The sequence below is a fragment of the Nicotiana attenuata genome, unplaced genomic scaffold, assembly GCF_001879085.1.
Source record: "Nicotiana attenuata strain UT unplaced genomic scaffold, NIATTr2, whole genome shotgun sequence".
Classification (NCBI taxonomy): domain Eukaryota; kingdom Viridiplantae; phylum Streptophyta; class Magnoliopsida; order Solanales; family Solanaceae; genus Nicotiana; species Nicotiana attenuata.
In genome coordinates, this window is record NW_017670279.1 from 199,204 (window position 1) to 212,348 (window position 13,145).

Consider the following 13,145-nt stretch of genomic DNA (forward strand, 5'->3'; position numbering starts at 1 on the left):
GTCTGGCAAGCAACAATGACTCAGGAGTATGAGGCCTTACATGCTCATCATACATGGGATGTTGTACCCTTGCCAAGTGGCAAGCAATCCATTGGCTACAGATGGGTCAATAAGATAAAACATAAAGCTGATGGGACAGTGGGAAGATTCAAATCTAGGTTGGTAGTGAAGGGGTACACTCAACAAGCAGGTATAGACTACACTGAGACCTTCAGCCCTGTTGTGAAGATGACAATAGTGAGAGCTTTTATAGCAACAACAGTATAGAAACAATGGCAAAATTTTCAGTTGGATGTAAATAATGCTTTCCTCCATGGGGATCTCTATGAGGAGGTGTATATGCAGATGCCACCAGTGCTAGAAACTGATACTCCAGGCTTAGTCTCTAAGTTGAACAAGTCACTGTATGACCTTAAACGGGCAAGCAGGCAATGGTATTCTAAACTGACTGAAGCTTTATGTTTAAAGGGATATGTGTACTCTCTGAATGGATATTCCCTATTCTACAAGAAGGCAGAACACTCCACAATTTATATTGCTGTATATGTAGCTGATGTCATTGTCACTAAAACAGATCTTTTAGAGATTGTTCAGCTCAAACATTTCTTGCATGACCAGTTTAAGATCAAGGATATGTGAAGACTACATTATTTCCTTGGCCTGGAAGTTTGGTATATAACTGATGGTGTGATCATTTCACAAAGAAAGTTTGCCCCGGACATGCTTAAGGAATATGACTGCCTCTCCTACATTAGTGTTTCTACTCCTCTTGATCCCAATGAGAAGTTGAGGGCCAAAGAAGGAAAACCATTGTCAGATCCTCCATACTACAGAAAACTTGTAGGAAAGTTAAACTTCCTTATAACACCAGATTAGATATAGACTTCAGTGTACAATATCTCAATAAATTCATGTAGGATCCCAGAGAACTACATTTGAAAACAGCCTTTCACTTGATTAGGTATTTGAAGAGTGATCCCACTCTAGGAATTTTTCAGTCAATGACTTTGACTGTAGTCTGAAGGGTTACTGTGACTCAGATTGGGAAGCATGCCCAGATTCTAGGAGACCGGTTACTGCATACATAGTCCTACTGGGGAACAACCCAATTTGTTGGAAGTCCAAGAAACAAGAAACAATTTTCTTGTCATGTGCAGAAGCAGAATACAGGTCCTTGAGGAAAGTTGTAGGGGAACTGACTTGGTTGTGTAGACTCTTTGATGAGCTTACTATCTCTTATCCTAAGCCAGTCTCAGTTTTTTGTGACAGTCAATCTGCTATGCATATAGAAAATCCTATTTTTCATGAAAGAACTAAACATATCGAAGTCGATTGCCATTTTGTGGGAGAAAAACTTCACAAGGACCTCATTTCTTTTCATCACATTGCCACTGGTGCTCAATTAGCAGATGTCCTTACCAAAGCCCTCACTGGTGTCAAACATTCTACCTTTTTAAGCAAGTTGGGTGTAAAACCTTAACCTCCAACTTGAGGGGGGGGGGGGAGGGTATTGAGATGTATTTATGTTTTATGCTTCTATGTCTAGCTTTTACTATCTTAACCTTTATCTTTACATGTTGTACAGTTAGTTACAACTAGTTAGTGGCTTAGCTATCAATTAGCTGTCAGTTGGAGTTAGTTTCTTTTATCTTGTTCTCGTGTATATATGCACTGTTACATAGAAATACCAATACACAGTTCATTCTCTCATTTCTGGGAATCAGACTTCTCCTTCTCTCTTTCACGCGAAGCTTCTAGAGCTCTTCAATGGAGCTCAATCGAGGAACAAATTATTCATCCATGGTGTAAATTGACAGAGGGCCTATCAAATCATATCTTGCCCGCTTCAATTGTTTCTATTTATCTATCCTTTGTTATCATCCTCACCATCCTCAAATAATTTAAACTTTTGATGGATGATGCTAAACTTTAAAATTTAATCTCAGCTGCTGAACAAATACTTTTCTAAGTCCATAGTTCTTAACCAGTTCTTTATCAACATCTGCTGAGTAGTATCTATCAAAGTTAAGGCCATCGGAAGTCTGAACAAGCTCTTAGAAGTTTATTAGGTTCTTCAAAGGATTTATCTTTCAAATATTTACTGTCTTTTCGTTTATGTTTGCTGCAGTAGATTGTATTCCACATTCTTCTCTATCCCCTTTTGATTGTTATGATGGAACAAGATCTTTTACTTGATTGGATGTTATCTCCTTTACATGATTAGTTTCAGATATTATTTATCAAATTGACTGTCAATGTAAGTGAAGATTTACACAATTTCTCCAGACTAAGTCTAATTCAAGGAAAAGGTTACAACAGAGGCACCAGTCTACACCACCAGATTCACCCTTTTGTGCGAGTAAAATAGTTATTAAAGATTAATCATGTCACCAAACAACATTTATAATTACCATGGCAGATTTTCTTGGTTGAATACTTGCTAGTACTTATTTATCAGTAATTATACTTTTTTCGGAGAGAGCTTTCGCCTAATCTTCAGAATTAGTCCACTTATTTTGAGAAATATTTTTTGCGAAAAACAAATTTTAGATACGTATTTGGCATAGTAGAGCTTGGAGTTAAATTATACATTATTTTTATTTCTAATGTTACTTGATTAACAATAAATTTTACGCTCATATAGGTTGTTGCATAATTTTTATATAATCACCATCTCACTTAGTATAAAACTAAAAAAGAATCAAATACTTATGATGTTATAAATGTTGCTGCTGTAGATATAGCACCAAAGACTCATTGGTTATATGGTGACATTTTTAAAATTTAACAATCAACTGGGATTTCTGAAATTGAATTTTTGCAACATGCTCACAACTTTAGACCTCGAAAATTAAATTATTCATCAGGCTATAGATAATGAAATCATTGGATATCAAAGTAAAAAAGGTACCATAAAGCCAGAATCATATCCATTTATTATAAAAATATATACATTAGGATAAAAGGCAGAGTAGTGCAAAAGGTAAACCACTGCATTCTTTCACGACAATCTATGACTTAGTTATCAGATAGCTTAGTGGCATCTTTAGAAGGGAGAAAGGCAATCTGATCATCCTGAAGGAAATGACAAACAGGGGTAGTTCCAGGCTTAACCTTAAGCAGTACAAAAGGCAATCCTTTGGGATTCCAAAAAGATGTATCTTTGTGGCACACCAATACTGCTTTTACTTTTGTTCCATCAGCACCAACCATAGATACCATAAATATCTTGGTACGTCCTCCAACATGGCAATTATAAACTGCATATGTATAACTAAGTTTGTGGCATATCAAGTTATCTCCATCAGCAATCTTTTGAACTTTTTTAATGGTGTATTTTTGCAACATTTGAGTTTCCCCTTCCACCTCTGTTGTAACTGCATGAACATTATTAGTTCCTAGCATCGTTAAGCTGATATCCACCATAGACTCCAAAGAAGTAGCACATATTTTCTTCTCTCCTTTCATCGCTGGCTCTTCACAATGTCTGATAGTTTCCTCAATAGTTTGAGCATCCTTTGAGATACTATCTATTGAAAAATAATTTAGAATTTCTAAAACTTTTTCTAACGAGAAAGGAATCGATTCCACAAATTGGCGAGACAAAAAAGGTGCTTTATTTTTATTTTTTAGAGATGGAAAGTTGATTATTTTTCCTTTCTCCAAGTTCTTTTCAAAGAAGTAAGGTTTGTAAAGGTAATTATCTTTAAGGTCACTCTTGGCACTGCTTCCTTCATTTACCTGTTGGAGATTATTCACGGTAGTAGCATGATGCATGTAATGGCTTTCCCTTTTGAGATGACGAACCTCATCCTCTGCAGCAGCACGACGCAAAGTATGAACTCCAAAACGTTGGTGTAAACCATGATATACTTTCTCCTTAGTGGCAGTACTTTCTCGTTTCAACCCACGAACCTCATCTTCTATGGCAGCGCGATCATAACCATATGATTTTTGCAAGCTATAGTATACTTTCTCCTTAGTGACCGTGTTATCGTGTTTCAGCTCATGAACTTCATCTTCTGTAGCAGCACGATCATAACCATATGGTTTGTGCAAACCATAGTATACTTTCTCCTTAGTGGCAGTGTTATCTTGTTTTAGCTCACGAACCTCATCCTCCAAAGCAGCATGATCATAACCATACGGTTTATGCAAACCATAGTATAATTTCTCCTTAGTGGCAGTGTTATCTTGTTTCAGCTCATGAACCTCATTCTGTGAAGCATCACGATCATAACTATATAGTTTATGCAAATTATAGTATACTTTCTCCTTAGTGGCCGTGTTATCTTGTTTCAGCTCATGAACCTCATCTTCTGTAGCAACACGATCATAACCATATGGTTTGTGCAAACCATAGTATACTTTGTCCTTAGTGGCAGTGTTAGCTTGTTTCAGCTCATGAACTTCATCATCTGTAGCAGCACGATCATAACCATATGGTTTGTGCAAACCATAGTATACTTTCTTCTTAGTGGCAGTGTTGTCTTGTTTCAGCTCACGAACCTCATCCTCCTTAGCAGCACGATCATAACCATACGGTTTATGCAAACCATTGTATATTTTCTCCTTAGTGGCAGTGTTATCTTGTTTCAGCTCATGAACCTCATCTTCTGAAGCAGCACGATCATAACCATATGGTTTGCGCAAACCATAGTATACTTTATCCTTAGTGTCCGTGTTATCTTGTTTCAGTTCATGAACCTCATCTTCTGTAGCAGCACGATTATAACCATATGGTTTGTGCAAACCATAGTATACTTTCTCCTTAGTGGCAGTGTTGTCTTGTTTCAGCTCATGAACCTCATCCTCTGTAGCAGCACGATCATAACCATACGGTTTGTGCAAACCATAGTATACTTTCTCCTTAGTGGCCGTGTTATCTTGCTTCATCTCATGTACCTCATCTTCTGTAGCAGTACGATCATAACCATATGGTTTGTGCAAACCATAGTATACTTTCTTCTTAGTGGCAGTGTTGTCTTGTTTCAGCTCACGAACCTCATCCTCCTTAGCAGCACGATCATAACCATACGGTTCAATACTCGCTCTCCGACCATGAATGCCACATCATGAACCTTACGATCGGCATAACTCTTTTGCCTGGACTGAGCTGAACGAAGTCTATCCTGAATGATCTTAACCTTATCCAAGGCATCCTGCACTAGATCTGTACCCAACAACCGAGCCTCTCTCGGCTCAAACCACTCAACCGGCAATCGACACCCGCCTACCATNGTGCAAACCATAGTATACTTTCTCCTTAGTGGCCGTGTTATCTTGTTTTAGCCCATGAACCTCATCTTCTGTAGCAGTACGATCATAACCATATGGTTCGTGCAAACCGTAGTATACTTTCTCCTTATTGGCAGTATTATCTTGTTTCAGCTCACGAACCTCATCTTCCGTCGCAGCGCGATCATAACCATATGGTTTGTGCAAACCGTAGTATACTTTTTCCTTATTGGCAGTATTATCTTGTTTCAGCTGACTAATCTCATTATCTGTAGAAATACAATGACAATCATTTTTCTCAAATGGTTGAATAATGACCAAATTAAGTGGCGCTTCAATGATGGTGCTCAAGAAAAAGAGTTTGGTCGCTAAAAAAGGCAGTTATCTAGCCAAAGCTTATTTGGATGACAATCATTTTTCTTCGATCCTACGCATGTAATGATATTCCATAGTGAAATGCAGTAAATTCTTTTTTTCTCTCAAGATGATCATGAGGTCTAGAAACAATATTAACATGCCACTCGGAAATTAAACCATGCACCGGTCACATGTGTAGTAGTTCAATTGAGCAATATAGGTCATTTGCAGGGATCACACAGGAAGATTAATTATGGCATTTGCTCAATCAATTGGAAAAGTTAGCAGCAACATGGCTGAAGCTAAAGCTACTCTTGCTAGAATATCCAAAATAATTTAGAGAAGATCATATTGGAAAGTGACTCTCTGCTAGTCATAGATTTGATTAGAGGAAGGTCCCTTGGCAGATGATAGAAATTATTAAACAGATTTCAAGATCTTATTTGCCAGGTAAATCGCTGTTATAGGAAGGCTAATCAAGTCGCAGATGCACTAGCCAAGTGGAGTATTGAAAATGATGAACTGCAGATATAATCCTCAAGCGATTTACCTGGCGCTACTAGATCTAGGGCCTTACAGATTGGACAATATTCAGATGGAGTCTTTTAGGCATAAGCAGAGGAAGAATGTATTTTTGTAATATAATAAGAGTAGATGGAGCTTTTCTATTATTTTTTGTAGATGGATCAATCTGTAGATTTAGCTTGTATATCCTGCATGTATCACTCCTTTTGTTTACTAGAAATTGTGAACTGGTGCTAATACAGTCCAGGTCTTCTAGTGAAGTTTGGACGTTGACTCTGCCTCTTTTCCTTGTATTTTTTCTGGTTTAATGATAGGGCCATGCCACCATACGGCGTAATTAATTAAAAAAATTGAACAATATAGGTAAGTTAACTCGGATGTTAATAAATTTGAAATTCTAATTAATCTACAACTCACATATGTACAGTTGGATAGTAGAGATAGATATAAAGTGCAACAAAGTATAATCGAGGGGTAAAATATTATTTTTTCTTAAAGCATAAAAATATCAAAGAAGTTAAATAAATGTACCAGATAAACTTTTAAGTTTGTTTAAGAAAGTTTTGACATAGTTAAAGACTTAAAGGTAGCTTAACCACACCTAATGTTATAAATATAAAGAGCCGTTTGGACATAAGACTTTTTTTAATTTTTTAAAAAAAATTCACTTTTTTTTTAAATCAGTTTTTGGCCATAAAATTTTCAATTTTCACTTGAAGATGAATTTTGGAATTTTTCGAAAATTTGAAAAACTCCAAAAAACTGGTTTTCAAAATTTTCACTCAGATTACTCACAAAACTTCAAAAACAACCCAAAATTATATTCATGTCCAAAACACAACTCTAATTTTTAAATACCATCTTTTTTTCACTTTTTTTTTTTTTGGAATTTTACAATTCTTTATGTCCAAACGCCCACTAAATGTCACAATAAGCATAAAGACATATGGGAAGACAAGTCAAACGCACGACACAAACAAGTGAAGTGATAGAAATGTGCTGCGGTCTCTCAACATGCAAAACAATATCATATCCCTTGAGTTGAAGACAAACCTGCTTGGGGAAGGCAATCCTTGATTACTTTGGGGATTTGAGTGTTGGGCAATTTTACTTTCCAATAAACTTCTGGAGATATAGCTGCATGACTTGTTACAAAAGCAAGCTACATATATACAATAACAAAACAATTTATTTGTTAGTTTTAGAATCAGACGCGAAGCTACGATTTTAACTTTATGAGTTCTAAATTTTAGGATATTGATATTAATTAGAATCTGAATTTTAAATTTTATATTTGTATAGTTTTAATGAATGTTTTAACACAAAAAATCAATAGCGATTTTGGTAGTACGAATAATATTTTCAGAATGAAATGATTACTAGAAATTACCGAAAATTAAATTTTGAGAGATAAGACAGAAACTATATAGAATTGCTACTCACCCACAAAATGGTGAGCGAGTATAGCAGCTGCAACTTCATTAGTAAAAATTTGCTATGCTAGATTGTAGAATAGCTAAAGGACTGAAAGCAAAAGATGGATTCAATCAGAACAGAAACTATCTATTTATAAGGATGGATCTAATACTATCACTTAATCAAAACAGAAATATTAGCTAGTGCTCAATTTTGGACTAATTGGAGCTCAAGTTGAGATTGTTTAGTGCTCAATCTGAGATTAATTAGTGCTCAATTATTGTTGCACTGACATCAACGGTCATGAATCATCACTACGTGCATGGATGACTTATAACTTATTTTATTGTGCAGTAGGTGTTGGGCGAGAAGTTTTATTGTGTGTCTCACACAACTTACATTAGTTGTGTGAGACTCCTTTTTGTCCCGCAAATTTGTGGACCCCAATCTTACACTTCTGGGTCCACAAAACTGTGAGACAAAAAAAGGAGTCTCACACAACTAGTGTCAGTTGTATGAGACACAAAATAAAATTTTTCGTGTTGGGCAACTATTTAGATGAATTCTTCTAGTATAAAACTAGTCTACAGTAAAATGATGTGATGCCTCTAACATTCACATTTATCTTTTTTCTTTTTTTGGTTTTGTTTTTATCACTTTTTAATCCTAATTTTTATGTTAAAGACTTATTTTAAGAAGCCCAAACGTCACACTTTTTTGTTTTCCAGGGATTTGGTAACCAGTCACACCATTTTGTATTTTAAGAAGACCAATAGTCACACATTTTTGTATTCTTGCGTGAGGGGTTCGGGAATTTCTGAATTTATGCTTATTTACGAACTAATATCTATGTACGTGCTTTGCACGTATGTCTTCCGCTAATGGTTAAAAGATTTGAAAAAAGCATCTTCATATAACTCCATATGAAAGACTTTTTTCGCGTCATTATGTTAAGACATTGTCACTTTACCTATCCAATTATTAAGTTATTAGCTTACGTCAATTTATTTTGTGATTTTTTTTACTTTTTGGGAAAAATAGGTGTATGTGTGTAAATATTGTATTGTACAATTGTACATTGTGTATCTCTTGTATTTATACGTGTTTAGAGTAAATAAACATTTAAGTCTTTAACTTAGTCTAAAAAGACTTTAGTCTCAGAATCCTGTTATCGTAATATTAAGAATGCTAAAATAGAATGTATGATCTTCTTCTAACCCGTTTGACTATATTATATAATCGACACACTTATTCCTAACTCCTTGAGGAACTTGTTCTCTTTCTTCCCAGAATACATCCCGAAATACATCCCTTCAATGCGTGAAGTGCTTCCGTGTAGTTATAAAGCGATTACCACAAAATCAGAAAAGAAAAGGGATAAGTGTGTATAGATATATATTCTAAACTTATCAAATATTATAAAGGAGAAGAAAAGGAAAGACAGAAGTAAGAATCCAATATAAAATTTAACTTTTTATATCAAGTGAGAAAACATCCATAAGCGCAAGAAAAATAGAAGCAAAAATAAAAAAAAAATCCAACAAAAGTTTAGCTCGGCAATATAATACATTAATGTAAAAGATGACATACTACGAACTGCGACGTAGTAAAACTTTCATACACAGTTGAGCAAGAGGACGAAAGCTTCCAAGTTCTAACCTTAACAATTATCATGTGTTCCAAGCAGGCCAAATTTAAAAATCTTTATATTCGTTTAACAAACTCATAAGTGAACTAAGAGTAATAATTAAAAAAGAATTCCTGCCGTATATTTAAACAGTTTAATTTTGGAGGAACCATCTATGCGTTTAACTCACAAAAATATAACAATCTAAACCACAATATTTACCATAATTCTCATCTCTGAGTACCCCAAATTCACACTCTCAAATACCTGTCACATTAAGAAGTTAGGATGTGTTAGGCAAATATATTTTATATTCTTATGATTTGAAATTTCACAAATACAGTTATAATATAGAAAATACCAACAACAGTTATCAACGAACATGACACATCGTGCATCAAGGAAAATAAAGAGGAAACTAATCAATGTATAGACATTGCTTTATTATCTAAAGATTTAAAACACGATTTTTTTATTAAAAAAAGAGTTAAAAGGCAAAATCCAAGATAGAGAAATAGCTTTAGTAACCTGAAGAATAAAACACCATCTTGCAGGAGATAAAAAATATGTGAAGATGGAAATCATGAAGATGAAAAAGAAACTTCGTCTCTGTATTTGAGTCTTGAACAATTTGTGGGGGATTGCGTTTTAAAGCTAAAAAAGAAATTTGTTAGAAGGAATAGAGAAAGTCATCAACGATGCAATGCATTCCTATTAGAATTGAGGCTCATTAGCAAAACGTATTGTTGTCAAACATGGATTCTTCAACTACACTTCGATCTAGAGTTTTCAATAGATTAATTACAATTATATCCACCTTTAACTTGCTTCTTTAAACAAATAATTAAGGGCATAAAAGTCGATCAATGTGTCAAGAATATTTTAGTCGTTCAACATTTAGCGTGAAATATTCGTGCTTTTATAATAATATAGATATAGATATATTCTATGCAATAGGGGTTGATATTTCTCCCCTTTTAAAAATATTCCTACCTTTTCCCATTTATGTACCCTTTAACAAACCGGTACGTACTATGACGCGACATTAATTAATGTTTGCATTGCTCATTCTCTCCTTTATGATTGGTTCCCAACTACAATTATAGTTTGTTTGGTCAAATACATAAGTAGTCACCTGACTATACCTCAAATCCCTATTACATACTTTCTGAGAATATCATATTACACACGTAATCTTTTAAAAGTATAATTAAGACAGTATTTTTTACTTGACCAGTTTTTCGGGATGTGTGTGATATCACGCGCCAATAAATTCATGACATGTGGTAATAATTTAAAAAAAAATAAAATACTTAAATTTACAATTATACCCCTTACATCTCACTTCGTCTCTTTCAATTTTGCAACGCATGTAAAAACTTCTCAATAATGGCAGCCACCACAACAATGGCAACCACCATAAAACTCCTCAATCTCTGCCCCAAATCCAAACCTTCGGTGGGGGCCACAAGAGCAGTACCAAATCGAGCACTTCCCCTATCTCTTCTTCATCAAATCCTTAGAACCATCCCACCACCAACAACAAATACAATCTCCACCCACTAATCCCTTCTTTTTTTCCTCTATGGAACAACCAAAACTCTTCTTCTAAAACCTACTACGATGAAATTAAGAAAAACTTCGACGAATTCCATCGTCGTGGTGCCGCTTCTTCTTCATCACCCCTTTCATTTTAAGAACTCTACGAATCCAATCTCAATAATAATAATATAATTCTCAGATCCATTGGAATGTTTGACCTCAACGCCATTCACACAAATAGCTGCAACTTTAGGTCCAAAATGTAGCTGGGTTTCGTTTGTTTTGTTTAAGGAAGAACACCCGCGAGGGAGGGGGAAGGGGGAAAAGGGGGAGGGGGGAGAAGGGTTTCAAAGTTAAGGAACCAAATGATAATGTTAAAAAAGAAGAGAATTTTTTGCCACGTGTCATCTAAATAAGGATTGGGATAAAAAGAATTAACAGCTGAACGCGCTTATATTTTTTGTTAAGCACGCGCATGCCACGTAGCAAAAATAGTGTGTCTTAGTTACACTCTTGAAAGGTTGCGTGTGTAATATGATATTCGTCCTCAGAAAGTGCATAACAAGGATTTGGGGTATAGGTCAGGTGGCTACTTATGTATTTTGCCAATTCTAAAATTAGCTTATTTTGAGCATTGTTTTTCGTAAAAATATTTTCAAAAAAAACTTTTCGTAAATATAAAGTTTGGCGAAACACCTTAATTTAAAATATACTTTTGAGCAGTAATTAGTGTTTGATCAAACTTTTTAAAAGTACTTTTAAGTGTATTTTTTTCAAAATTGCTTTTTGAAAAAGTATTTTTGGGGAGAAGCTATTTTTTTTTCCTGCTTCTCAAAAACTGCTCCTGCTTCCCCTCAGAAACAGTCTTTTTTCTCTTATAAGCTTGGCCAAACACCTTAACTTGGAAAAAATATAGTTTTGGCAACAACAAAAAGAGCACTTTTGGTCCAAAAAAAAACTTGTCCGAATAAGGGTGTGTTTGGTATAACCGAAAATGTTTTCCGTGAAAAATATTTTCCAAGAAAATATTTTTTGGAAACAGTAGTAATCTTATTCATTTTCGGTGTTTGGTACGCAAATTTAGAAAAATGACTTCTCAAGAGTATTCATAAATAATTTAGATATAATAAACATGAAGCCATAAACTTTCAAACCGACAACCTTCCGAACCCACAAATTTCATAACTTTCGAACCGCTAAACTTTCAAAACTTGCGGAATTTCGAACCCGTAACGTTTACTAATTTCTAAACCTGTAAACTTCAAACACATAAACCTCCGAACTCATAATTTTGAAACTTGTAAAATTTTTAACCTTTAAACCGATAAATAAAAAAATTAAAACTGAAAAATATATTTAAAAAAAATTTCGGGGGGGGGGGGGGGAGGGTGGGTGGTGCAGAAAAACGAAAAAACAGAAAAAATTATTTTTTTTGCAATGGGGGATGGGGTGCGGTGGGGTAGAGGGGTAGTAGGATGGGTGGTAACGGAAAAACTGAAATTGAAAAAAAAAGCCTCTTTTGGAGAGAGGGTGGTGTGGATTGGTGAGGGTGGGGAAGGTTGAGATGAAGTTTTGGAAAATATTTTCCCTTCTCTTGATAAGGAAAATAATTTCCTCCATTTGGAGGAAAATGAGTTCATAAGGAAAATGTTTTCCAAAACATTTAAGCCAACCAAACATGGAAAAATTGAAAAATATTTTCCGAAAAATATTTTCCTTCGTACCAAACACACCCTAAGTTATTATTGTTTATGCAGAATTTGAAATTTATAAATTCTCAACTTGTGTCAAATCTATAGCACATTTCAATTATTTAATTCGCAGTTATGACAACCCCTATCACAAGAATATATCACGCCTTTCCCCACGAGTCCGGAACCTAAATATTATTTTTTTTGGACTCAAAATACATTACTAAGTGTAAAAAAAAAGTTACCTTTCTATGTATAGCGTCTAAATACAAGACGCTATACCTTAACGGTAACTTTTGCCGTTAAGGTATAGTGTCTTGTATTTAGACGCTATATGCCTGACGATTTGACTGCCATATATAGCGTCTTCATTTCATACGATATACATAGCGTATGAAATGAAGACGCTATACCCCTAATTAAATAACTCCCTTCGTCTTCTGCCCCGACCAGAAACCCTTTCCCCTATTTTTTTAAACCCCCTAGCTTCTGGTCCCTGCCACTGCTCATGTTTTTAAAAAAAAAAAATTGCGGGCCCCTCCCGTCGCACAAAAGGTGAAGAACGTAGGTCCCATATCGTACTGGAGCATTGTATTATTGTGATTTAACTCCATCGTCTTCCAATTTTCACACAAAACACTCACTACATCGAGGTATTTCGATTTATTTTATGTCGAAACTTGTATAATAATGTATATTAGTTGATTGAATGTGTTTCCATGTCGTTTTGTGTTTTATTTGCGAAACTA

At 34.9% G+C, this 13,145-nt stretch overlaps 1 protein-coding gene across 3 annotated transcripts; it reads right to left on the minus strand.

Moving 5' to 3' along the window:
- Positions 1 to 2,899: 2,899 nt before the first annotated feature.
- Positions 2,900 to 7,671, minus strand: LOC109237168 (BURP domain-containing protein 9-like). 3 transcript variants are annotated; one of them, XM_019403427.1, is made up of 5 exons: positions 7,564 to 7,671; positions 7,174 to 7,282; positions 5,250 to 5,507; positions 4,312 to 4,952; positions 2,900 to 4,212 (listed from the first exon to the last, which is right to left on the minus strand). In XM_019403427.1, exons 1-5 carry the CDS (start codon positions 7,600 to 7,602, stop codon positions 3,019 to 3,021), a joined length of 2,241 nt encoding a protein of 746 aa, XP_019258972.1. In that variant the 5' UTR covers positions 7,603 to 7,671; the 3' UTR covers positions 2,900 to 3,018. The 3 variants fall into 3 exon arrangements, with proteins under 3 accessions (XP_019258972.1, XP_019258975.1, XP_019258971.1); XM_019403430.1 differs by having other exon boundaries at positions 2,900 to 4,655; XM_019403426.1 differs by having other exon boundaries at positions 2,900 to 4,952; positions 7,564 to 7,670.
- Positions 7,672 to 13,145: the final 5,474 nt, after the last annotated feature.

Excerpts from the sequence above, each read along its gene's own strand:
- LOC109237168 (XM_019403426.1), bottom strand. The coding sequence starts at position 7,602 with ATGAAGTTGCAGCTGCTATACTCGCTCACCATTTTGTGG. Across the intron at positions 7,283-7,563 it reads ACTCGCTCACCATTTTGTGG|CTTGCTTTTGTAACAAGTCA; the intron begins GTGAGTAGCAAT and ends GTATATATGTAG. Across the intron at positions 5,508-7,173 it reads GGATTGCCTTCCCCAAGCAG|ATAATGAGATTAGTCAGCTG; the intron begins GTTTGTCTTCAA and ends GTATTTCTACAG.